The 23,849-nt window shown below is 36.4% G+C and overlaps 4 protein-coding genes across 5 annotated transcripts in view; 2 read left to right on the top strand and 2 right to left on the bottom strand.

The window, feature by feature from the left end:
• Positions 1–1,986, top strand: part of LOC111445447 (cytoplasmic tRNA 2-thiolation protein 2) — a 5,117-nt gene extending 3,131 nt beyond the window's left edge. The window contains exons 4-7 of the mRNA XM_023083836.1: positions 232–353; positions 513–591; positions 918–1,315; positions 1,712–1,986. Coding sequence (XP_022939604.1) covers positions 232–353; positions 513–591; positions 918–1,315; positions 1,712–1,760 — 648 coding nt within the window. The 3' untranslated portion in view covers positions 1,761–1,986. The remainder of the gene's footprint in view (positions 1–231; positions 354–512; positions 592–917; positions 1,316–1,711) is intronic.
• Positions 1,987–3,750: 1,764 nt separating this feature from the next.
• Positions 3,751–7,577, top strand: LOC111445460 (NADH--cytochrome b5 reductase 1-like). Its single transcript, XM_023083861.1, has 9 exons — positions 3,751–3,958; positions 5,155–5,296; positions 5,398–5,488; positions 5,580–5,657; positions 6,369–6,449; positions 6,583–6,672; positions 6,761–6,826; positions 6,961–7,047; positions 7,307–7,577. The coding sequence occupies exons 1-9, from the start codon at positions 3,844–3,846 to the stop codon at positions 7,397–7,399; spliced, it is 843 nt and encodes a 280-aa protein (XP_022939629.1). The 5' UTR covers positions 3,751–3,843; the 3' UTR covers positions 7,400–7,577.
• Positions 7,578–9,793: 2,216 nt separating this feature from the next.
• On the bottom strand, positions 9,794–11,375 carry LOC111445454 (myb-related protein 306-like). Its single transcript, XM_023083847.1, has 3 exons — positions 10,948–11,375; positions 10,742–10,871; positions 9,794–10,524 (listed from the first exon to the last, which is right to left on the bottom strand). The coding sequence occupies exons 1-3, from the start codon at positions 11,078–11,080 to the stop codon at positions 9,927–9,929; spliced, it is 861 nt and encodes a 286-aa protein (XP_022939615.1). The 5' UTR covers positions 11,081–11,375; the 3' UTR covers positions 9,794–9,926.
• Positions 11,376–12,656: 1,281 nt separating this feature from the next.
• The window catches only part of LOC111445436 (regulation of nuclear pre-mRNA domain-containing protein 1B-like), a 13,050-nt gene continuing 1,857 nt past the window's right edge, over positions 12,657–23,849 (bottom strand). Inside the window, exons 3-9 of one of the 2 annotated variants that reach the window (XM_023083828.1) lie at positions 23,034–23,281; positions 20,472–20,627; positions 20,244–20,400; positions 18,235–18,374; positions 18,085–18,120; positions 13,289–14,130; positions 12,657–13,137 (exon numbers count right to left, since the gene is read on the bottom strand). In XM_023083828.1, coding sequence (XP_022939596.1) covers positions 13,297–14,130; positions 18,085–18,120; positions 18,235–18,374; positions 20,244–20,400; positions 20,472–20,627; positions 23,034–23,281 — 1,571 coding nt within the window. In that variant the 3' untranslated portion in view covers positions 12,657–13,137; positions 13,289–13,296. Of the gene's footprint in view, positions 14,131–18,084; positions 18,121–18,234; positions 18,375–20,243; positions 20,401–20,471; positions 20,628–23,033; positions 23,282–23,849 lie in introns of both variants that reach the window. The other variant, XM_023083818.1, reaches the window with a different exon arrangement.

The raw sequence follows: 23,849 nt of genomic DNA, 5'->3' as shown, positions 1-23,849 counted from the left end.
GGGGGGGGGGGGGGGGGGGGGGGGGGTGCATTGTGCCTTTTTGGAGACACCTCTATTAAAATATAGAAAATAGCTAGGGTAGCTATGGAATTTTATTATGTATTATTCTGTTGCTTTGAATTTTACTGCTAATTATTGTTACAAGCTGCTTATTTTGTTCTGTTATCCAAATCTTCCCATTTGGGATAGGTCCATGCACTGAGTATGACTTTGCTATTTTAATTCAATCAGGGCCAAGGATATTCCTTACCGGCAGATATACAGTATGTTGATGCAAGGTGGGAGGTCCCAGTGGCACTTCCTCTACGTGATTGTCTTGCACAAGAGCTCAACATGCTTTGCTGTGCTGATGGGTCTGTATTTGTTAGGTTTATCACCAGAATGAATTCTTGGTTAACTTTGTCCTGTTTAGTTCTTTACCGCTGTTAATTTTGCTTGTAGTCGTTGCATCATTTATTTGCACACTTCAAATGAATCTAACTGATGATAAGATCTGGTTCTTGGCAGGGCAGTCTAAAGACAGAGGAACTGACCAAAACATCCTTTTCTGGCATCAATGACTTGGTCTCATCATTTGTGGCTCTATTGCAGGTACAAGTAGGAAGTTGATTTAGAAAAATATGCAGTTTTGTGCATTTTAGCTTAGGAGAACGACCTTTGTGAAGGGTAACTAATCTGTTGAATCAGTGCTGTGTGCAGCGATAAGACATGTTTGTGTGTTCAATTTATGAGCAATTTTGGTTGGGCATGGAAACAATTAAATTTCTAACGGAACTGCTTTAATTTCACCTTCTAGTTCAAGTGATTGTTTCCGAGTAAGAAAGAAAATGCATCTACGAGTTGTAAGGCCACTTGTCCTTCCCAGGACTGTTTTGCAGAACTTGACTGAAGAAATTTTGTTATACTTTCTTTTATAGGAAGAGAATCCCTCTCGTGAGTCTACAATTGTGAGAACTGCTGGCAAGCTTACTCCATTCAACTTTAGCAGAATTCCAGATTTGAATGAAAGTAATGGTGTTCCTTTGGCCACCAAAAGGCGTCAAAAGAGAAATAACTTTAAGCATGTTAACTCTTTATCATCGGAAACATTTTGTGCAGTCTGCAATGGTCCACTTAACATGTCCGATGTGCAAACTTTAAGAAGTTTTGAAGCTGGCCAGGTAAGTTCAATTTTGGCTGGTACCTGTTGTTCAAGTTGTCAATTTCAGATTCTTCCCAAGGATTCCATATCGCAAGAACTTCTTCTTTCACTCTTGCCACCCTCTATGGTTGCTCGAGCAATGCATGGCAGCCCTAGCAATTCCAATTCGCTAAGGTGAGGTTAAGTCTTGTATTACTGTTGGTACTATGAAGGAAAAAGGATAGTGCAAGTTTATGAGAACTGAATTTTGTATTCTAAATCTCTGTTGTATATCATCTTCCCACAAGGCTTTTTCCCTTGGATACTGAACCTGGGCATATCAAAAAAAGTTAAAAGTAGAATAAGATAAATTAAACAACTTCCAGCCTGTGTTTGTATGTTTCTTAAAATGTCTGTATTAAGTCATTTTAGATGGACTTGATGAAATTACTGAAATATTGTTGTTGTTTCATGTAGTTGTATGCTTAAAGTGCGTAGTAGCATGCAGTCTCCTTCAGACATCACTATGTTGAGCTCATTAAGTATTACTTTCAAAATATTCAAGCTGAGTATTTCTGTTCTTAATCGCAGGGAGCAAATACAGGAATTCTTGCTGTCAGATGATGAAGTCGAATCGTAATCCAGGTTAACAACTAGCAAAATTGCCTTCTCTCAACAATGATAATTATACGTGCATTTGTAGAATTTATGGGACGATATCGACTTTTCTTCTCTTAGCTGCGGTTTGCTTTCTTTTTGTCTGTTGCATTCAGTTCATTTATATAGAAACAGATTCTTTTACACTCTGGTATATGCTTCTATTTTAGGTTCCTAACATATGCTAGACTGCCTGATTATTCATCACATAAAATGCTGATTATGAAAAATCTTTTAATGTTTAATTCAAGCATCCTGCAAGTGCTTGGATGGAGTAGTAGACGATTAGCCTTCGGAGATTTTACCCCCAACTAATGAGAAGTGGCATCCAATCAGTAGAACTGAGACAGGTATTGAGCCTTACCTGTCATAACGTCTCATGATCATGATACTAAATGAGTAAACTAAACGAGTAATTACTGAAATCATTTTTTCAGGATAGTAGCATGCATGAAAACTCATGATTGACTTTTCAATGTACATAACAATTCTACATGGGAACATCACATTCATCATATTAGCATAAATGTTTAATTTCCCTTTTTCAAGTTTAACAGGTAAGATTGGAAAGAATTTGAATCTCTAATTCTTTGGTCGGAATATATGCATTAACTAGTTGAACTATGTTATCACGAGTCGTTGCTCTATTTATAATTTTTCAAATCAAAGTCCCAAAATTTGTCTATTTTGTAAGCTAAACAACTAACACGTCGCACTATTTATAATTTTTTAAGTCAAAATCTCATCATTTATGATCTAAACTAGTATATTTTAAAAATAGATTCAAACATCCATGTGATTCTTAAGTTATACCTTTTTCTTCTCCATTTTGTTTAATGGCATGTGCCTCATGAAGGAATAATTTATAAACTTACAAGTCACATGAATATTTCTTCATTATTATTATTTTCAAAAAATAATAATATTATTAAAATAGACCACTTGTTTATTGCCTTATTAAATTTGATAGAAAAAAATAATAATAATAGTTGGTCATATGAAACGCCACCGCACTTTCAAGCTGATCGCATCAACCCATTCCTTTTTTATTCATCTCAATGACTATTAAATCAATGGAAAATATAATTAATTGAAATTTCAACAAAATTCAATATAAGATCTTTTCTTTATTTAACGTTTAATGACAATAACATAAATATAATTAAAATCATCCATTAAATTACACTTAAATCTTTAAAAATTGACTAATTACAATATATAAGCTTAATAACAATCTTAAACAAGTAAATGAAATATTCATAAACTTTAGATCCTCAACACATAAGATAATCGTAGATAACTAATCTTTTATTTAAAAGGTGTCTAGAAACCTAAGCGTGTACTCATGATGATATTCCATACTAAGCATCGAAGCAAAGATAGTCTAAGTGAAACCTTATTTAATTACCAAATGATGATATTCGTATACTCAATAACTAGCTATATGTTAATTTCCATTGAGCAAGGAAGCAACCAAATTACTACCATTAACATAATAATCAAATCTTTTTTTTTTTGAACACTAAAACAAAACAAATCAAATTTTGTCCTCCCTCAAACAGAAGAAACTACAATAGCACGTTTAAGAAAACGTTTTTGAAAACGTTACAAAAAAAATATATAATTGGTGACAAATTTACCATAATCCGTTAACTTAGACTTTTAGGTTAATTAATGATTGAACATGACAAATAGATGGTCTTCCATGAACTAATAATTTATTTTGATATTTTCTAAAAAAAAAAAGAAAAAAAAACATTTTAGTTATTATATTGGGAAACTTATTTCATTTCAACTTTGTATGCCATAATATATTTAAATTTAGCGTAGTATGTGGGGGTATGAAATAGAAGAAGAAAGTAATATTTAAAGGAAATAAAGAACACTTCCCTCCACGACCAGGCAACCAACGGCAAGTAACGAATATTTTAATTCGTCCCATTCCTTTGACATTTTCTGGATCTCCATCATCATTTACTTGACCAGGACTCAAATCCAACTCCTTAAACCCACCATTTTTCTTCCTTCTTACCTACCCCTCATTCTTCCAACTCCCCCAATTTCTGATGGAGATCTTACAGGCTCTTGATGCTCAGGTTCTCGTTGGCTTAGCCGCCGCCGTGGTTGCCATTGTTGCTGGTGCCTTTTTCCTTGTCTCCTCCAGAAAACCAGCATCCACAGGTTTTACTCCACCTTCTGATTTGATTCTTTGAAATGGAAGCCTTATGGGTCTTTATTTACTGCTTTCCAATTCTCTATCCAGTTTGAATTTGTGATGCTCTGATGTTTTGATTCGTGGGTTGTGATGTTTTTGAACTGTGTAGAAGTATTTATATAAGATTGAATTTATACTGATCCATTAGCTTAGCCTTTTACTTTTTATGATGATTTTACATTGCTACAAGGGAGGAAGTTATCTCCTCCTTGATTAATATTGATAGCTACATGTTTTGATTACCACCTCTAGTTGATATTGTCTGCTTTTGCTTGTTACGTATCGCCGTCAGCCTCACGGTTTTTAAAACATATCTATTAGGGAGAGGTTTCCACACCCTTGTAAGGAATGCTTTGTTCTCTTCTTAAACCGATGCAGGATCTCACAATCCTTGGGGGCCAAACGTCCTTGCTGCACACCGCTCAGTATCTAGCTTTACCATTTGTAACAGCCAAAGCTCCCCGCTAGTAGATATTGTCTGCTTTGGCCTGTTACGTATTGTCATTAGTCTCATGGTTTTTAAAACGTGTCTGCTAAAAAGAGGTTTTCACACCCTTGTAAAAAATGCTTCGTTTCCCTCTTCAACCGCTGCGGGATCTCACAATCCTTGGGGGCCAAACGTCCTTGCTAGCACACTACCCAGTGTCTAGCTCTACCATTTGTAACAGCCCAAGCTCACCGCTAGTAGATATCGTCCGCTTTAGCCCATTACATATTGCCATCAGCCTCACGGTTTTCAAACGCGCTTGCTAGGGAGAGGTTTTCACACCCTTATAAGGAATGCTTTGTTCCCCTCTTCAGCCAATGCAGGATCTCACAATCCTTGGGGGCCCAACGTCCTCGCTGGCACACCGCCTAGTTCTAGCTCTACCATTTGTAACAGCCTAAGCCCACCGCTGATCGATCGAAATTCCAATGGCCATGAAAATTATCTTCATCTTTGTTCAGCTCTCGGTCAATGTGAAATGGTAGATGTTATGGGAAATATGCATTTTTAAAAAGATAATGCTCTTTTCTTGCCCTGTCTCTTATGAGAGGATTAACACCTATAATGTTATCTAATTAGCAGCTAATGTTCTTGAACCATCTTTTCTTGATATCTATCACAATTTCTTGATATCTTAATAAAACTGATTGGCTCATATGTGGTTTGTGACTACAGCCTGCTTGGATCCTGAGAACTTTAAGGAGTTTAAGCTTGTTAAGCGCACGAAGCTGAGCCATAATGTGGCAAAGTTCACTTTTATACTTCCCAAGACCGATTCAATTCTTGGTCTTCCTATTGGACAGCATCTAAGTTGCAGGTTTCATTTTATCCATTATAGCGATACAGCTATGATACTCAGCAGTTAACACGCCTAATATTTGGTTCATTTTCCCGCTCTGTTTAAAAACATATGTGCAGGGGAAAGGATAGCCAAGGTGAAGAGGTTATTAAATCTTACACCCCAGTTACCTTGGACTCTGATGTTGGATATTTTGAGCTAGTCATAAAGGTACATGTATAAATCTGCTACAGGTTAATGATGTCACATTGATTATCGTTATTCCACTTCTGATTCTTATATGATTGTGTGTGTGATTTAGATGTATCCCCAAGGAAGGATGTCGCATCATTTTCGAGAAATGCGTATGGGGGACTTTCTTGCTGTGAAGGGACCAAAGGTATGTCTTCCTTGTACACAAACTTTGACAACAGTTTTGGAATGTGTTATTGTTTGATTTTGTAAGAAGCTTTGGTAGCTTTGTTAGCGTATCCCAACCGCTAGCAGATATTGTCCTCTTTGGGCTTTCCCTTTTCGAGCTTCCCCTCAAGGTTTTTGAAACGCGTCTGCTATCAAGAGGTTTTCACACCCTTATAAAGAATGCTTCGTTTTCCTCCCCAACCGATGTGGGATCTCACAATCCACTCTCCTTCAGAGTCAGCATCCTCACTGGCACTCGTTCCTTTCTCCAATCAATGTGGGACCCCCCAATCCACCCCCTTCTAGGCTCAGCCTCCTCCATGGCATATCGCCCGGTGTTTGGCTCACATACCATTTGTAACGGTCCAAGCCCACTGCTGGTAGATGTTGTCCTCTTTGGACTTTCTCTTTCGGGCTTCCTCTCAAGGTTTTTAAGACGCGTCGACTAGGGAGAAGTTTTCACACCCTTATACAGAATGCTTCGTTCTTCCAAGTCCCACTAAAATGATCTACCACAAAACTAAGCTCCCTAAAACTTCTATTTCTTTAACCAAGACACCTCTAACTAATAACAACTATGTCCTTATTAATAACATACCAATCCCCCACGTAGGATCTATGTCCTTATAGAATTGAGTTGCTTTGAATGCTGCCTATTTTAGAAACTTATGTACTCCATCAATTATTGCAGGGAAGTTTTAAGTATCAACCTGGTCAAGTTAGAGCATTTGGGATGCTCGCTGGAGGCTCTGGCATTACACCCATGTATCAAGTAATGAAACAAACTTTTCTTCTACAACACATTTTCCCTTATTCTTGGAATCTTGGCTCTATTTTGTTGTTTCATTGTCTCTTGTCATGTTTTAAAACAAGACAAAACTCTCTCATTTTTACTTCTGTTCTAGGTTGCTCGGTCTATATTAGAAAACCTGAACGACAAGACACAGATTCACCTTATTTATGCCAATGTTACACTTGAAGATATTCTTTTGAAGGTAATTATTTTCTTTGCTTTTTTCTTCAACTTCTTACTCTCTTCCCATTAGAAATACATAACAATACAATAATCACTTGTATTTGCAGGAGGAATTGGATCTTCTTGCCAAGAGATACCCTGATCGCTTCCAGATCTACTATGTCTTGAACCAGGTCAGTTAAAAGTTTAAACTTAGTATTAATCTAATACAATGGTACGAGGATACTAAGAATATATTAAATAACGACTTTAGAGTATTTGTATAATGTTTAATGTTACTACTAATGTTCTTTGTACATTGAAATAGCCTCCTAAAGTTTGGGATGGCGGCGTCGGCTTTGTGTCGAAGGAAATGATTCGAGCGCATTGCCCTGCACCTGCCTCTGACATTCAGGTACTAGGTTTAAATCTTATTTTGGTCTCTAAACTTTCATGTTTATATGTTTTAGTTCCTTCGAAATGTGCTCCTAAACCTGTTAAAAACCGTTTTAGTCATTATAGTTACTTTTGATAAGTTATTTATGTAAAGTTTCTGTGATATATGATAAGATTCGATAATTTAGGGACCATGATAGGATTTGAACTTCGAAACGTTCTTCATAGCACGACATCTATGATAGCTTCTAACTTTTTTTTCGAACCAATGTGTTTAGATTTTGCGGTGTGGACCGCCGCCGATGAACAAGGCCATGGCTGCCCACCTTGATGCTCTTGGATATACACCTGAAATGCAGTTCCAGTTCTAGTTCATGGTGACTCTTCAATATTTGGTGATTTAAAGATGAGGACTTCAACTTTCATTCTAAAAATTTAGTTGTATGAGTGAGCATCAAAGATGTGAACTATTATGCGTAACTTTTAAAACATGGCTGTGATTTCGCATTACAATTGATGTCAATAAAATGGGAATAATTTCTTGCATTTTAACTCCCTGTCAGGGGAATAACACACTCAAATTAATTTAGAATAACACGCGTTCGCTACGGAGAGGTTTCCACACCCTTATAAAGAATACTTCATTCTCCTCCCCAATCGATATAGGATCTCACAGTCCACCCCCTTTTGGGGACCAGCGTCTTCGCTGATACTCGTTCCCTTCTCCAATTGATGTAGGACCCTCCAATCCACCCCCTTTTGGGACCCAGCGTCCTTGCTAGCACACCGCCTCGTGTCCACCTCTTTTAGGGCTCAACCTTCTAGTTGGCACATCACCCGGTGTCTGGTTTTAATACTATTTATGGCAGCCCAAGCCCACTGCTAGCAGATATTATCTTCTTTGGACTTTTCTTTTCGGGGTTTCTCTCAACGTTTTTAAAACGCGTAGGCTAGAGAGGGGTTTCCACACTCTTATCAGGAATGTTTTGTTCCCCTCTCCAACCAATGTGAGATCTCGCACCATCAATATGTACACCGACTGAAACCTCGTTCTTTTTTTTGTTTTTAGCAGGTACAGTTTTTCAAGGCAAAGAAGAATAGCAGAAAGCAGAGCTTGTAATTGCATCTATATCGGGTAAACAAGTGTTATTCCAAAAGATTAAGAAGTTAAAAGAGGTTAAAGTGCAAAGAGAAATGGAGTAATATCAAATAGAAGTAGGCTCATAATGTTACGGTTTTAAAACACGTGTATTAGGGAGAAGTTTTTACACCCTCATAAGAAATTTTTTATTCTTCTCTCCAACCGTATGGGATTTCAAAATCCACCTCTCTTGGGGGCTAGCGTCCTCGCTAGCGCACCACTTTGTATATGGCTCTATCGTCATTTGTAACAACCCAAACCCATTGTTAGCATATATTGCATGCTTTGGTCCATTATGTATCGCCGTTAGCCTCACAGTTTTAAAACACGTCTATTAGGGAGAGGTTTTTACACCCTCATAAGAAATTCTACGTTCTCCTCTCCAACCGATAATAGATTTCAAAATCCACCTCCCTTGGGGCGGGGGCAGCGTCTTCGCTGGCACACCACCCTATGTCTGGCTCTAATGTCATTTGTAACAACCCAAACTCATTATTAGCAGATATTGCCTGCTTTGGTCCATTATATATCGTCGTCAGCCTCACGATTTTAAAATGCGTCTAAAAAAAATTAGTTCATAGAAATTTAGTGCAAATTCTACGCATATCTATGTGTTAGGTCATAGCGATGGATAATATCTCTTTTCATACGAGGTTGAAGATGAATTAGGTTTTTTGTTAGAGTGATTCTCCAAAAACGTGTAATTCATAATTAGAACAATAATATTTCATATGGAAACCATAATAACGCATAGTACACATATTAGGTTAATTTATTTTGCAATAGTTGGAGTATAGGGTACGAGATAGATACAATTAATTCCATATGCTTGTACAAAATCAATAATTGATACAACTCATGCTCGACTTTTTCTTCGTTGAGTTTTCGATGTTTCTCTCTTTTAAGTAATTTATACATTATTTTATCTCGTGTCAATACAAATTAGGTATCTCAATATTCCAAATGTTTACAACGGATAACTTTTTTAAACATCATAAGTTATCTATCGACACATAGAGCTCAATTTAATGCATAAAAAAAGCGTAATTGACTAATCGAGTAATTTGTGACATTGAAGGGCACGAGAGAAGATAGGACGGAAAAGTATGGACCATGTTGATAGTTTTCATTAGCCATGTAAGTTCATTTATGTTACACCTCATTTTTAGTTGTGAACAATTAATGATATGATGTTAACCTATTCATTATATTAATTTCTCAAAAAACAATTCATTCATTGTGAAAACCACCCTCCATTTCATCCATTTTAATAATAAATTTGCACATAAATATGCATTTATACACATAAATAAAAATGTCTCTTCTTTTTTCTTTTCTTTTTTATTTATTTTTATTTTTTGAAAAAAAATAGAATTAATTAATATATTAGGGAGAAAAAAAAAACTCAACCGACAAAGTTGAAAATGTCTAAATTTGTTAAATTTAACTTAAAATAAAAATTATAAAATCTCATTTTTTTTAAAGCATATTAGAGTGATGATTGTCATTTATTTCTTTTATTTTAAATAATTTTTAAAAATATGTAATGAAAAGAAATTGGGATGATTCTTATAATATTAATAAATGATTTATAATATTCTAAAAATAAATAAAAATACAAAAGTAGAGCTGAAGGAGTGATTATTGTTCATTCTCAAATAATTGTTTTTTTTTTTTTGGATTATTACAACTTTAAACAAACAAAAATAAAAATTACAGCTTTTTTGTTTTTTATTTTATTTATTTATTTTAATTCCTTAGAACACCGGCGACAACTCCATCATCTCCTCCACTTGCCCGGCGGCGCCTTCTTCAAACAGCCATTTTTCAAGAAAGGAAAGCGGCGGCGGCGGAGCTGCAGCCACCGCTGTGGAAGCGGCTGTCTCAGATCTTAACTTCTCTCCAACATTTTCCTCTTCATCCTTACAACTTGTCGTGGATTTCCCCCAGGAATTCACATTCTTCAAATTCTCAAACGACAACATCGAATCAAATTCTTCACCAGAAACCAACTCGCCGCCGTCCGCCTCGAATTTCAGCTGCTGCCTCGCGGTGGCAGTAGAATTCTCGCCGCCAATTTTCCGGCGAGATTCTTCCGGTGAAGATCTCATCCAACCTTGAAGAAGCCGCGAAATGTTCTCGGCACTTGACGCGTACGTGGAAGCTTTGTTTCCGGCCGCAAGTTTATCATTAAAGCTCTTGGTCTGAAACTGACAACTGCCGGACTCCGATGGCTCCGGCAGGTCCACGGCGGCGGACTGCAACTTTTTAAGCTTCTTTTTCAAGTGGGTGTTCCAATAATTCTTGATGTCGTTATCCGTTCTCTGAGGAAGATACGAAGCTATGGCTGCCCACCTGAGAATCAAAATCACAAATCAGAGAGATAAAAACAAGAACAGAGCAATAAATTTTCACAAACACAGCAAAATTTCTACGTTCTTACTCTGTTTTTTGCTCAACCCATTTCTTGATTAAACGCATATCAAAAGATTATCCAAAACCCATATCAAAACATGATATTGCAGAACAGAATTTGATATCAGAGAGTATGAACATTATGAACATTACTTACTTGTTACCCAATAAAGCTTGAAGATGAATGATCATGCCCTCTTCATGAGGAGTGAAATTTCCTCTCTTAATTCCAGGTCTGAGGTAATTGGTCCATCTAAGCCTACAACTTTTGCTGCATCTCAACAATCCTAAAATGGGTACAAAAGATTATTGAAAAAAAGGGAATTAAAAGTGAAGATGAAGGAAGCTCTGTTTTGTTGGTACCTGTATTAGTAGGAACTGATCTCCAATTGCCAGGGCCATGTTCTTGAATATATGAGACCAGAATGATATCTTCTTCGGGCGTCCATGGACCCTTCTTGATACCAACTTTCTCACAGCAAGGAGGCCTTCCCATGGCCTTCTCTCTGTTTTTGACTCGATTGTTTGAGTTGGGTTTGGGTATGGCTATGGCTTGAATGCAATAATGAAGGTTTGGTTTAAAGAGAGATCAGAGAGCGGCCATGAACATGTGAAGAGCTTAAATATAGCTTAGAAAATGGCCTGAGATGAAAAGCTAAAAATGGTCTCTTGGATCTACCCAACCCACATCTGAATCAGTCGCCTCTTTATTGAACATCCAACAAAAGTCAGATCAGAAGAGGAGAAAAGGAGGTTTGATTTATGGTGATGCAACTTTTGAGAAGAAGACTTTATGAAAATTTATTAATATTTTTTAGATCACTGTGTGACAGTTGAGACAAGTAGCTGGTTTTCTCCAAAAAGGTGGGATCTTTCTTTACATGATCCCAAGTAAAAAGTAAAACCTATTGCTTCTTTACAAGGGTATTGTGGGCATGGAAATTAGCCATGGCGATCTCGAGATCATGATGAAAAGAGTAAGAGAGTCGGTAATACATATGATATATGTGTATGATAGAGAGATCATTATTATTCCTTTTTTATCTCATTTTCATCTTTTCTATATATTGAGAGAGGAAATTGTCATTTTAAGTTGTCGTCGTCAGACTAACCAAAGGTTACGTGTTGTGCATCCAATGATTTAAATAATGTTGCTAGAATATAAAATAGGGTTAACCTAGTTTTAATAAGCTTGTAATTAGATGATGTCTAGCCTTATTACATTAAGTATTTTTAGAGTGTTGAAATATAAGTCAAGCCTAGTTTCTATCACTTGGTGAAGACTATAAATCACTCGAGCGAAATCTTGTCTCATTTGAGACACTTACTTGGTAGTTTTGGTATTACTTGACCAAACCTACCTACTCTGACATAGCTCATCTTGCTTCTCCAACTGGTTGGTATGGCTTCCACAGGTACCTATTGTGTATGAGGTGGGTCCACGTACTCGAGATAAATGATTACTCCATTAGGTCTTTTTGTTTCGAAGCCGACCGGTAATGGACCTATTTACTTTGCTTGTGGACCATCAACTAAAGTGACTTATGAGAATTTGGACTCCTATCACTCGACCTATTTACAATTACTTAGTAGCTTTTATCCTCATTTGCTCGACTCCATATTTGTGATTCAAACTAATAATTTTAATCTCACCTCATTTAGATCCTTAAAACTCAACCACCATACTTTCATCACTTTCTAACTTTGAATTCACCTCACATACATGTCATCATACAATGAGCTTCATGATTAGGTTAATTTCAAAAATATCATATTGATTACCATTGAATACAAGTGATTTAATTATTTTCTGGAATATCACACTATACATCATCAATAGTAGATTTTCAAACTTTGCTACGTTACATCAATACATATGAATGACCAAGTATAATAGTTTGAATTGCTTAGACTAACCTCAATTTATCATTGATTTTGACACGACGTGGTAATCGAAACCTAGAAAACTCTAGTCAACATGAATCTCCTACTATTTGACATGTAAGAAAAACAACAATAATTTTTAACATGAAAAATTGATGACGTGATGAACACAAATGAGCTAAGAAGGGTAAGGAACAGTTTATTTTAAATAAAAATTCTCTACTGAATCAGAAAACAGAGCAACAGAGCAACAGATTACAAGAACCATGGCAGTACTGTATCTACTAGAAATTCCCAAGGCCTCACTAAGTTATATTACAGACCAGTATCATCCTGTTATGACTATCCAAAACAAGTCCATTTAGCCTCTCTCTATCCATCCATGCAGATTTAGAGGCAACAGTGTCTTCAAAGCTAAATCTAACGTTGTCAACTAAAATTCTGCTAGGAGGCACTCTACCCAACTTCCAATCTAATTGGAGAAAAGATTACCTGGCCATAGTAAAATTTCGAGGCAGCCGAGAATTCACCGAGGTTTCCAGTTTTCGATAGCATTACATTGGAAAAGCCTAAATCTAGCCACTTAATTCTTCCATCAGCATTGGACGAACCTCAGCTGCAACATGCCCTTTTAACTTGTTGGCAGGAGATGGACATATACTAAAGCTTCTACAGAACCAAAAAAAAGTTCTACTAATTTACATGATAATACATATTCTGAAATGAACTCTCAGATGGCAAGTAGAAATGTGAATGCCTAATTTAACCTGTTTAAAGCTATTAATCCTTTAATTGAACATTTGCCCCAAGTAAACTCTACCTGGGAACTTACTGCCTAGGGACAGGTGGTGGCGTCGACTGCTGACCTTGCCCGTAGAAACCTATACCTGGTGGCCTGTAAAATCCTGCTGAAGTTGGCTGCGACTGCTGAGGCTGCTGTGGCTGTTGCTGAGGTGGCTGAGACGTCGGCCTACTCAAACCCATCACAATATGGGGAGGTAAAGGAGGTGGAGGTGGTAGAGAATATGCTCCAAAGTTATAAGGTAATACCCCCATTATTCCACCAGACTGAGCATATTGATTCACTGGTGGAGCTGGCGGAGGTGGTGGAGCAAATGAAGCTTGACTCTGGTTCGCCTGGGATACAGGCTGTATATTTGCTGATTGTGCAAGTGCCACATTTGTCAATTGTTGTTGTTGCATAGGTGTAACGAATGACGCGCCAATTCCATCTGAACTATCAGAAATCGGCATTGGCTTCTCAAGTTTCTGTCGTTTTTCAGGAGAGAATATGGATAATGAAGCAAACCCAGCTGATTTTAGGCCACCATTCATGGAAGCAGCTTCTTCTGCAACAAGAGATGAAAGAACAGAGGTAAGCATCTGTGCTGAAGATGTAGAAGCAGCCAACTTTGCAGCAACAGCAGCAGCAGCAGCTCTCTTGTTTTCCTCTTCACTGCTTTTGGGACCAGCAGAAGAAACCATAGCCTGGACAAGAGGGGACTGAGAAGAGATTGTGTTTGATTGAGCTGAAGGTAACTTAACATCAGTCACATGGGTCATTTCTGTCAGTAGATCAATGTTCGTAGCAAGAGGACCAGGAACTGGACTCACAATTCTCTTCCGAACGTTACTTGCTAGCTCAATTTGAGATCGAGCTATCTGCAGATTCATAAGCAATAATTTCCAAGCAACATAAGCAAACTGAAATTAGAAAATACCAAACCCTCTTAACTAATATTTTGCATTCCCCAACATATGAGATACAACTAATATGAGATGTCCGTCCATGTGAATGGCAGATAACAATAAACAAGTTGATAGTACATAACCAAGTGCTCTGTCGCTAGTACATAAACTTGGGGAAATGAACAGTGTACACAAACTTACTGCTCTCTCACTCTCAAAGAAGTCCGTTCCAATTTATAAAAGTACAAATGTTATATCTTTATCCACAATATTTGAGCCAACTTCTCATAACACCTTGAAAAAGGACCACCTTATCAATTCACATCCAAAAGGAACCAACTGAAGTTTAATCTATTAATGCATTTTCTAGTTGAGGAGAAAATTTGCTAATCAAAATACGATCTAAAAATTGCATTAGACATGACCCAGACCAAATTCTTGATGAAGGTTCACGGTAAATAAAATTTACAGCACAATTCAGTTTCTACAGCCTAAAATAGCTTAGCAATGACTGAGAAAATTGATATAAAATGGTTCAGTGGTTATTGTGAGAAAAGAAACAAGAAGTAAAAATTCTCAAATAATTGAACTCCTAGTAGTTTAAACTGTAATATTGGTATTCAAACTCGTTCATATCACATGATAGAGCAAATAAGTTGTGAATATGACAGCTAATGGATATGAAGCAACCCATAGCTTTTTTTTGGGCAAAAAACAGAAAGGTAGAATTTTGAAGCTGGTCATTGAGAAAGCTTTCAACTGTTAGGATGCTATTGTTAGTTTGCAAATATGATGATACATGCTGGACATTTTAATCAAAACAGTGGAAGTATATGAGAGATTTTCTGGTTTCAGAATCAATAGGAAGAAGTCGTCAATTAGGGGGATAAATATTGACAATGTCAAGTTGAATCAAGTTACTTCAAGGCTTCATTGCAAGATAGAATATTTGCCTTCTTTTATATCTTGGTCTCCCCCATGGAGGTCATCCCAGAAATGCATCCTTATGGCATCCCGTTAAGGAAAGAATTTTGAAGAAGTTGGATACATGGAAATGCTTCAAACTTTCGAGGGATGGTAGGCCAACACTTTGTAATTTAGTTCTCTCTAACTTGCCTTTATGCTACATGTTCCTTTTCCTTATATATTCAAACGTTTGTTTGGAGGTGGAAAGGAAATCGCAGTCATGTAATGTTCTAGTAGAATGATGATAGAAGCAAGCTCCATAAATTTGATAATCGGCTTTGAGATTGGAAGAGCTTTCCTTCAGATACATCATCTTTTTTTTACCGATGAAATCATTCTTTTCTCATCCACATATATCTTGGCTCTTGACAACCTTTTTGGCCTTGTTGACTCCTTTGAAAAGGCATGTGGATTGATTACAAATCATAAGAGATCGGAGATTTTGGGTCAATACAGAATTTGAGGAGGTTAGATTAATAGCCGAGAAATTCGATTGCGGACAAGGATATTGGTCAAATGTCTATCTGCCTTCCATTGGCAGATAAACCTAGAACTTCTTCATTTTGTATCCCAATTGTTGAGAGAAGTTGAAAAAAGGATCCACTCATGGAATCACACACCTACCGGGCGTCGCCTACTCTGCAAGCAACACTCTTGAATCTTCCCACAAACTTTTGTCTCTCTTCAAGATCCCATGGAAGGTTCCATTGAATATTGAAAGTCTGTATAGACATTTCCTTTGAAAAGGGAGCTCCTCTCAATCCAGATCACACTTAGCCAGATTGGAAAAAGTCACTAGATCTACCTCCCATGGAGGCTTTGGTTTGCAATGATTGGCAGAAAAGAATATAGCTTTATCAGCCACGTGAATTCAGACGTATTATCACGAAGAGGATGCTTTATGAAGACAGGTTATTGATGCTAGATATGGGACACACTCTCACATTCCACGAAATTATTTTTATTGAGATGCCTAAGGAGCCCTGATATCACTTTCAACAACTACTTCTGTGTCCACACGTTTATCTTCGGCTCCTCCTCATCCCTTTCATTTCCCAAGTTCTAAGAAGACTTGTCGCCTCTTCTGCTATTTTCTTTTGAGCAACACTACCTTTTTTCGTCGAATTCCTTATTAATGGTTTGATACATAGCTATTCTTTTCCAAAGTTTGCACTACCTCTTTGCTTATTGTGAAGCCCTCTGAATATTGAAATTCCTACTCTAATTGTGGGCCGTATCTGGCATCTTTATGGCGAGAGCATTTTGAACATTAACGCATGGGTAATTTGTACCTTCAATCCTTCATTTATCCATCAGACTAAAATTAGGATCCTTTGGTCCTCCATGATAAACGTGAGCAGTGGTTGGCGAGAAACTTCCATGAAGGTCGGCGACCCTATCCACAAGCATATTCTCCTCCTGGTATGTCCTCACACTGTCGATGAGGCTAATATTTGACTAATATAAACCCCCAATACTTATCCTTGATCTTAATGCCCACATCAAAGCAATCCATGAGCAAGGAGTTACTTCATAACCTTCCAAGCCACCAAGACAGCCACAAATTGCTCTGAATATCTTCAGGTTCGATGGAAATTGAAGAGGAATGTTATGAATTCTCACCCAACCACCATAATGGGATACTAACTTAATTCTACTATGTTTACAAACATCCCATCTCTCTAGCTTCAAAACAAACTGTCCAAAGCTCATCCATTAGACACAAACGACCTTCTAAATCCTTATAATGGCATTTCAGGATGTAAATGTCTGAAAAATGAATGATGATAAGGTTCTCTTCAAGTCTTCCTTTCCTTTCGATCACCTTTAAATCCTCCTTCTTTGTCTTTTTCTCCCTCCCCGACCTTTCTGGGGGCGATTTTACAGCTTCTGCAAAACATTTCTCCTTTCTACACTTACGTTTTATTTCCCTTTGTTGCTCCGTTTTCTTTCTGTTGAGAAAACCTATTATCATTTGTTAAAAGGTCTTCCATCCACTGTATTCTTCTCCCGCTGGCACCACAGATTGAATTTTCCCCTTGAGTTAACTACTTTCGTGGTTTCTTAATATCTCTCTTTTGTTTACAATTTTCTGAATCCAAATGAAGCCATTGTTGCAATTGTTTTTCCAGAAGAATTTTGGGAGTTGAGAACAAGAAGCAAGTCTCCAATGGAGTCTACTATTCAGACAAAAACGATTTCTTCAACTAACAACACGAACTTTTTCCTATAACGCGGTTCTGTGATCTTAACCACCCTTTCTTTGAAGATTTACACAAAAAGAGCTTATTCTACACCTTTATCGTACAAAAAAGTGAGTTTTTGTTTGGGTTTTTCCTTTGCAAGACATGTTTGAATAGGGAAGCTTTTGTTTTTTTTTTCCTTGATGCTGTTTTTTTTTTTAATTCCCCACCCTCTTAGGAGTTTGAATCTTTTGAACATTAGTCTCTTTTCATTTCTTCAATGGAATGTTTGGTTCCTCATTAAGAGAATATAATAAGATGTATAAAGAATAACTAATGTCATCTTAATGATGTATAAAGGCAAAAAAAATTTCGTTCTAAACGATCAAATATATCAAACTCAAAACAACGTCAAAATCAATCCCCACAAAATTATACACTTCAAACAACATCATTCAGTCTTATTTTTCTTGAAAAATGTAATAGTCACGGTCAAAGTTTTATCGTGTTCACTTGTTCAAGGTGTCTGCCACCTCCACCATGCTTAAATGTGCAAGAAATATAAAGGTCTGGCACTCTGATTTAAATGTTTCAAGGTATACTGAAGTTCATGTTTTGACATATCCAAATATCTTCCCAAATTCTGAGGTTTCAAGGTATACAATACATCACATGTCAGACCCACCTTCAAAACTACTTTAAGCCAACAAGAGATCCCAAAACATAAACTCTTACTACAGATTTCAGAAAAGAAAATATAAGAAGCACTTTAACTTACCTGCAACTGATTGCGAACTAGTTCCAGCTTTGATTCCTGTAATTTTTCCACAAGGAAATCAACTTACAATGAAAGTATGTCAACTATATAGAGGAGGCTTGGAATCTTGAGAAATTATTTGAGGAAATAAAAAAGAGGAAGAGAAATTACTTGGTCCTGAAGCGCTTCTACAAGTAAGGAAACCAAAGAAGCCCTAGTTGCCTCAACACTTTCAAGTTGCCCAATACATTGTTGAACCACATTTTCCTGCTCTTGAAGGTCGTCCAGCAATGCTGATCTTGGTTGAGTTCCTAGTTTGGAAGGAAAGTACAAAGAAAAACTCTCTTACAATACTTCTCGAAGAAAGAGGTTTTACGACACAAACATAAAAATATAGCAAGGAGAATTCTATATATATAAGCCAAAGAATAGAATGACCACTGATCTACAAACTTTCAAAAGAGGGAAATTAAGGCATTTAAAACTAAAATATGTATTAAATAAAAAATGGGGTTCGACAATTTATGGTAAGATGTCCCTTTGACTTGGTCAATGTTCCAAGATTGAAGATTTCAATCATTCTTTCTTAGCTTGCTCACTATGGCTACAAAGGTTGAATCTTAGCATTCCCACCATGAAGATTCAGCTACATGTTTGATAGAATAGCTGGTAAATGTATTCCTATCAAATTGTATTTCTACAGTCACGTCATGCAGAATAGGCATGCTGTCATAACAAAAGTTTGGCAGGGAAACCCTTATACTTCATGTTCCTCTACAATCTTATTTTAGCTTTAGAGATTCACATGTCACATGCAACCACCCGAACTTTGACTTTAGCCATCTTCTAACAAGAACATTTGTCACTAGCGTGGAATGAGCTACAAAATTGTGCCAACAAAGATGAAAAACAAAAGGGAAAGAAAAACAGAGTTAGTCCATTCCGCATCTATAAAGCCCTCAGTTACCATTTTATCACTCCCCTTTAAACAATAGTCCATTTGTAAGTATCCCTTTGGTGAATGCATAAACCAGTCATATATAAGGGGTCAGCTAAATCAAAAGATTTATACGCATCTCAAATTTTATAACAGAGGAAAGAGAAAATATGTTTTTCTTCTAAATAAATTGTTAGGAAATTCAAATCCCTTTTTAATAAATGTTGAACCTATTAGTTAACCTTCTTTAAAAAAAGAAAATAGGGAAAAAAAAGTATATTTAGAGAAGTAAACCATTCCAAAATAGAACTACTATATGGCGGTAAACCATTTCGAATTAAATTCTAAATATTGAATGTATCCATCAAATTAGATACTTGTTCATTGTATTAAACGTATTGATATTTTTAGTTTATCATAAAATCCATATATAACAAAATGTAAAGATTTTATTTTGCAAGTATGGCCTCTTTATAATTCTTAGAGATTGAAAAGGTTGGAGTGACTTTACCTCTGAATTTGGGTTTGCTTTGTTCAGGGTTTCTAGCTTGCTGTAGAGATTGCCAGTCTACGATTCTCGATATTCTTTTGTATACACCCTTTCGAGATAAAGGTTGGTTCATTTGGAGGGTTGGTTTCTTGTTGTTTTTAGGGGTATTTAGCTTGAGAAGAATAATAAGATATTTAGGGAATTGGAGAGATTATTGATGGGGTTTAGTCCCTAGCTAGGTTTAATGTCCCTTTCAGCTTCTATTACCGAAGAGTCCCGGAACTGTCCACTAGATCTTATGTCCCTAGCTAGGTTTAATGTCCCTTTCGTGCTGGTTCCTGTTTTTGGGCTATCTTTATGTATGTCTCAGTTTTCTCTTTTGTATTCTTTCATTGTTCATGATGAAAGTTCTATTTCTTCAAAAAAAAAAAAAAAAAAAAAACCATATCTATTACTATCTTCCGGACCTATCATTTAGCATTAGAGTATTGCTTCTCAGTATACAGCGACAATAAGTAGTGGAGATAAGAACAACGACAGAAGAGCTTCAGAAGCTTCCGTCAACAGAAAAACATTGCAGCTATTTAAGGTAAATGACAGCTATTCCAAAAGTAACACGAGTTGGAATTCACACAAACAACACTAATTAGAAAAGAAACTCAAAACCACGCTGTCATGTACGCTAACTTAGCGTACATGTCAGCGTCACCTTAAACTAATTGCATGAGATGACTATAGTAGATGAGGTTATACCTTGAGCTATGGAAGCATTCAAGTCTTCCTCAATTTGGTTCAGATGATGAGTTGCAGAACTACAGTTGTTGAGAGCAGCATCTTCATTCAAATGTTCATCAAGTACAGATTGAAATGCAGTAAGAATCTTTTCCGGAACACCTCCAACAGCCAGTTTCTAGAGTTGAGCAATAAAGATTATAGAGGTCTGAACACAAGAAATCAAATGGAAAACTGCAATAGTCTTACAATTCTCACAGAATGGGCATCCCTCTTCACTATCTTTATAGGATTTGAACTCTTTCCATTGCTGTTGGGTAATGGAGGTGGATTTTTACCAAGCATTTCATCCTTAAGACTCTGACCCCGAGAACCAAAAACCTTTCGTTCTTCCCAAATATCGACCTTAACAAACAAACTCCCATGAAGGGAAACAAGTGAGAAAAATCAGTGAGACAAATGAAATCCCAACTTACGAAATAACATTCAGAGATACTGTCATGACAAAGGGGGAGGGGGGAACTGGTCAATCTTATTATTGCAATTTTTGTTAACATTACAGAGCCATGCACACAGTTGATAGTGGATTTCAAGCAACATATAAAAAACAAAAATGTACGTGAGGATAATTTAGAACAAAATGTCAATCAATCGTAATCTGTAACCAAAAAACAAATTGTATAAACTTCCACACACTCTATGAAAGCATAAAAAGATTTTTAATAAAAAAGATTGAATTATTTAACTAGTCCAAAGTTACAATATGCACAACTAGTATTTAACAAAGCAAATCAAGGTCCCCAAACACCTCCTCCAAAGAATGCAACAAAGCGTCCCAACCAAGCTGCACATCTTCCTTGAGGTCCAATCCAAATGGTCAACTTTTTTGTGCATGACCGGTCACACGAAGAATTTAACCTTCTAGAAAGTTCCCACCTTCCACGACAACAAAAGAAAGAGATGCTAGAAGGGAGGGACTTACCAAACAAGGAAAGAAGGAACTACAAGAAAAAAACTTCGGACTAACTAGGATTCCAAAGACGAACATCCATTTTCCCAGGGAAAAAAATCAAAACTCTCCCATCATAGATAAAAGGCCAAACATATATTGTTTCCCTGTCAGACAACAAACAACAAAACCCCAACAGAGGCAAAAGAAAGCACTTAGGATGAGAAAGGACAGTGCCTACCGATTGGTTTCTCAGAGAGGATAACTGATATAAACTAGAAAACAAAGAGCAATAGAACCTATCCCCCAACCACTTATACTCCCAAAAGTAGGTATCCTTCTCATCACTTATCAAACAATGAACAAATTGAGAAAGGTAAAGAAGCTCAGCAAAAATATCTTCCTAAGGGTTTCAAGAAGTGTCTTGATAAACCAACCTACTCAAGATGTCAATGACCAAAATGAAGAGGAATGGAGTGGGGGATCACCTTGCTTAAGATTTGTAGGGGCTTGAACCTCTGTCAGGTTAACTATTGATAAGGATAGAGATATTCACCATCCTAATACATCTTCAAATCCACAACCTCCATTTAAACACAAAGACTTCCTTCTAGAGATCCTTATCTAAGAAATCTTAAATCAACATAAACATGATAGAGAAATTAACCATACTAATACATCTTCAAATCCACAACCAACATTTAAACACAAAGACTTCTTTCTAGAGATCTTTATCTAAGAAATCTCAAATCCACATGAACATAAGCTTAACCAAAATTAATCTTAAGAATGACACCCTCTTGATTGTGATCCTCAAAAGCCTCATTGACAATCAACACCCGATCCATATTGTCTCTCTACTACAAAAGCTCCTTGGGAGTCTGAAATCGTGTTAGGGAAGACATTTCTCAGTCTATTTGCTAATGTCGGAACAATAATCTCATTTAAACTTATAAAAAAACTTATTGGCCTAGAGTCCTTTAACCCTACACTCTTTTGTCTTCTCAGTACAAGGAAAACATAGGCCTCATCAGTAGAACATCAATGTAAAACTTAAAAGACCTTCCAATCATCCTCCTTAACACACTCCCAACTCTCTTGAAATAAAAACCATTGTGAATCCATCCAAACTAAAGAATTTATTTCAATTAGACTCAATCACCACTTTCTTTTATATCAATCTTTATGGGTGTACCCATTAAATAGTAAGCTTTTTGGAAGACAAATTTTAGATCTCAGTTTCCTTTCTTCTCTCATTAATAGATTTATTTACAATAAGATCAAGTCAAGGATTTATCTACCCCTCACGAACAGGTCCTTTATTTATCAAAAAAAAATTAATTATGATTATAACTATTTTAAACAAAAGTTGTTTTATAAAGAAACCTACATTCACGTCTAGGAATGGGGGGGCAAAAGGGGAAAGAAAAAGTACCACATATTATGCTTCAAACTCAAGTTTTAAACCCACATATCAGGAATTTACTAGATTATTCCTAACTAATATACAAGCTTTAGGAATTAGCACCAACTGACCACCCTCAGTACTCATGAAACACCAATCAGAAGACTGCTATAAGTAGAATTGAGAGTTCTATTACCAATGTGACTAATAAAGCAGTTCAACCTTTGAGAAGCCTAAATATAAATGTTTATGATACAAATTTGTCAGGCCAAATGATGAAATCCATCCTCCCTTTTCTGTTTTCCGTCTTCACCATTTCTTCATTTCTTTTTTCACAAATGAAAAATGATTTACATTTCAGCAATATGTTCCAGAGTCAACTAAGATGCTTCCACAAATAAAAACATAAAAACATTTATTGCCATCATATTTATACACAAGAATAAAGAGGACATACAAGTCTTGCTACCGCCTTCTTTCCACTTTCATCCCCATGATCATAAACATACTTGAGAGAAACAGGAAGAACTTTCCAGAATTCGTTCACAAATTCACTTCCCTTGCGCCTGCTGTTTTGCAAAATGTCATTTGCCAAATAAAGAAACGAAACACGCTGATCTTTCTGAGATGAGTTGAATAATTTATCCCATGTTTCAACAATCTGCTTGGCCTTTTTCCGGTGGGAAATGCACCATCTTGATAAAGCTAATTCAATATCAAAGAAAAACAAATTCATTACAGTTGCACCCACCATCAGAAATTTTTTGAGGATATATTTGAGCACAAAACATTCTTCCATGAGTCAACAGTATAAGAACCGTTCTTTAATCAGTATGTACCAACACAAATAAATTACAAAAAGACTTCAAAAGGGGCTCAATCTAAACACAAGAACTAACACATCCCAAACGTCTTCTAATCTAGTGAATTTATAGCCAGAAAAATGAAAGAACAAAGGCAATAATTACTCTCAATCCAAAGTTCCCAGACAAGAGTAATGAAAATGTTCAACCATAAGAAGCATAGGTAATCAAGGTTAATAATGAAGTCATGCCAAAATCGAAGAAATCTCAACCACAAAATCATGAGGCTATCCACAAAATTAAATTCAATTAATTCTTTTACAATTTAAAATACATATAGAGAAAGATCCTAACTTCAAAGTTTTAATAGATAATCGCCACCATACCCAGTTCTTTACATACATAATTAGTAAATGACAAAAGGCATTACTTTGTTTTTCTTCTTTCTTTTTTTTTTTTTTTTTTTTTTT

Source organism: Cucurbita moschata, unplaced genomic scaffold (assembly GCF_002738365.1).
Source record: "Cucurbita moschata cultivar Rifu unplaced genomic scaffold, Cmos_1.0 Cmo_Scf00001, whole genome shotgun sequence".
In the NCBI taxonomy this organism is placed as follows: domain Eukaryota; kingdom Viridiplantae; phylum Streptophyta; class Magnoliopsida; order Cucurbitales; family Cucurbitaceae; genus Cucurbita; species Cucurbita moschata.
The sequence above is the reverse complement of the archived record's forward strand: the minus strand, read 5'-3'. Positions and strand labels throughout refer to the sequence as shown.

Bases quoted from the DNA above. Each gene is read 5' to 3' on its own strand.
- LOC111445460 (XM_023083861.1), top strand. From the start codon at position 3,844: ATGGAGATCTTACAGGCTCTTGATGCTCAGGTTCTCGTTGGCTTAGCC. The intron at 5,297-5,397 runs GTTTCATTTTAT...ACATATGTGCAG, and splicing joins GGACAGCATCTAAGTTGCAG to GGGAAAGGATAGCCAAGGTG. The intron at 7,048-7,306 runs GTACTAGGTTTA...CAATGTGTTTAG, and splicing joins CACCTGCCTCTGACATTCAG to ATTTTGCGGTGTGGACCGCC.
- LOC111445454 (XM_023083847.1), bottom strand. From the start codon at position 11,080: ATGGGAAGGCCTCCTTGCTGTGAGAAAGTTGGTATCAAGAAGGGTCCA. The intron at 10,872-10,947 runs GTACCAACAAAA...TACCCATTTTAG, and splicing joins ATCAGTTCCTACTAATACAG to GATTGTTGAGATGCAGCAAA. The intron at 10,525-10,741 runs GTAAGTAATGTT...TTTGATTCTCAG, and splicing joins CAAGCTTTATTGGGTAACAA to GTGGGCAGCCATAGCTTCGT.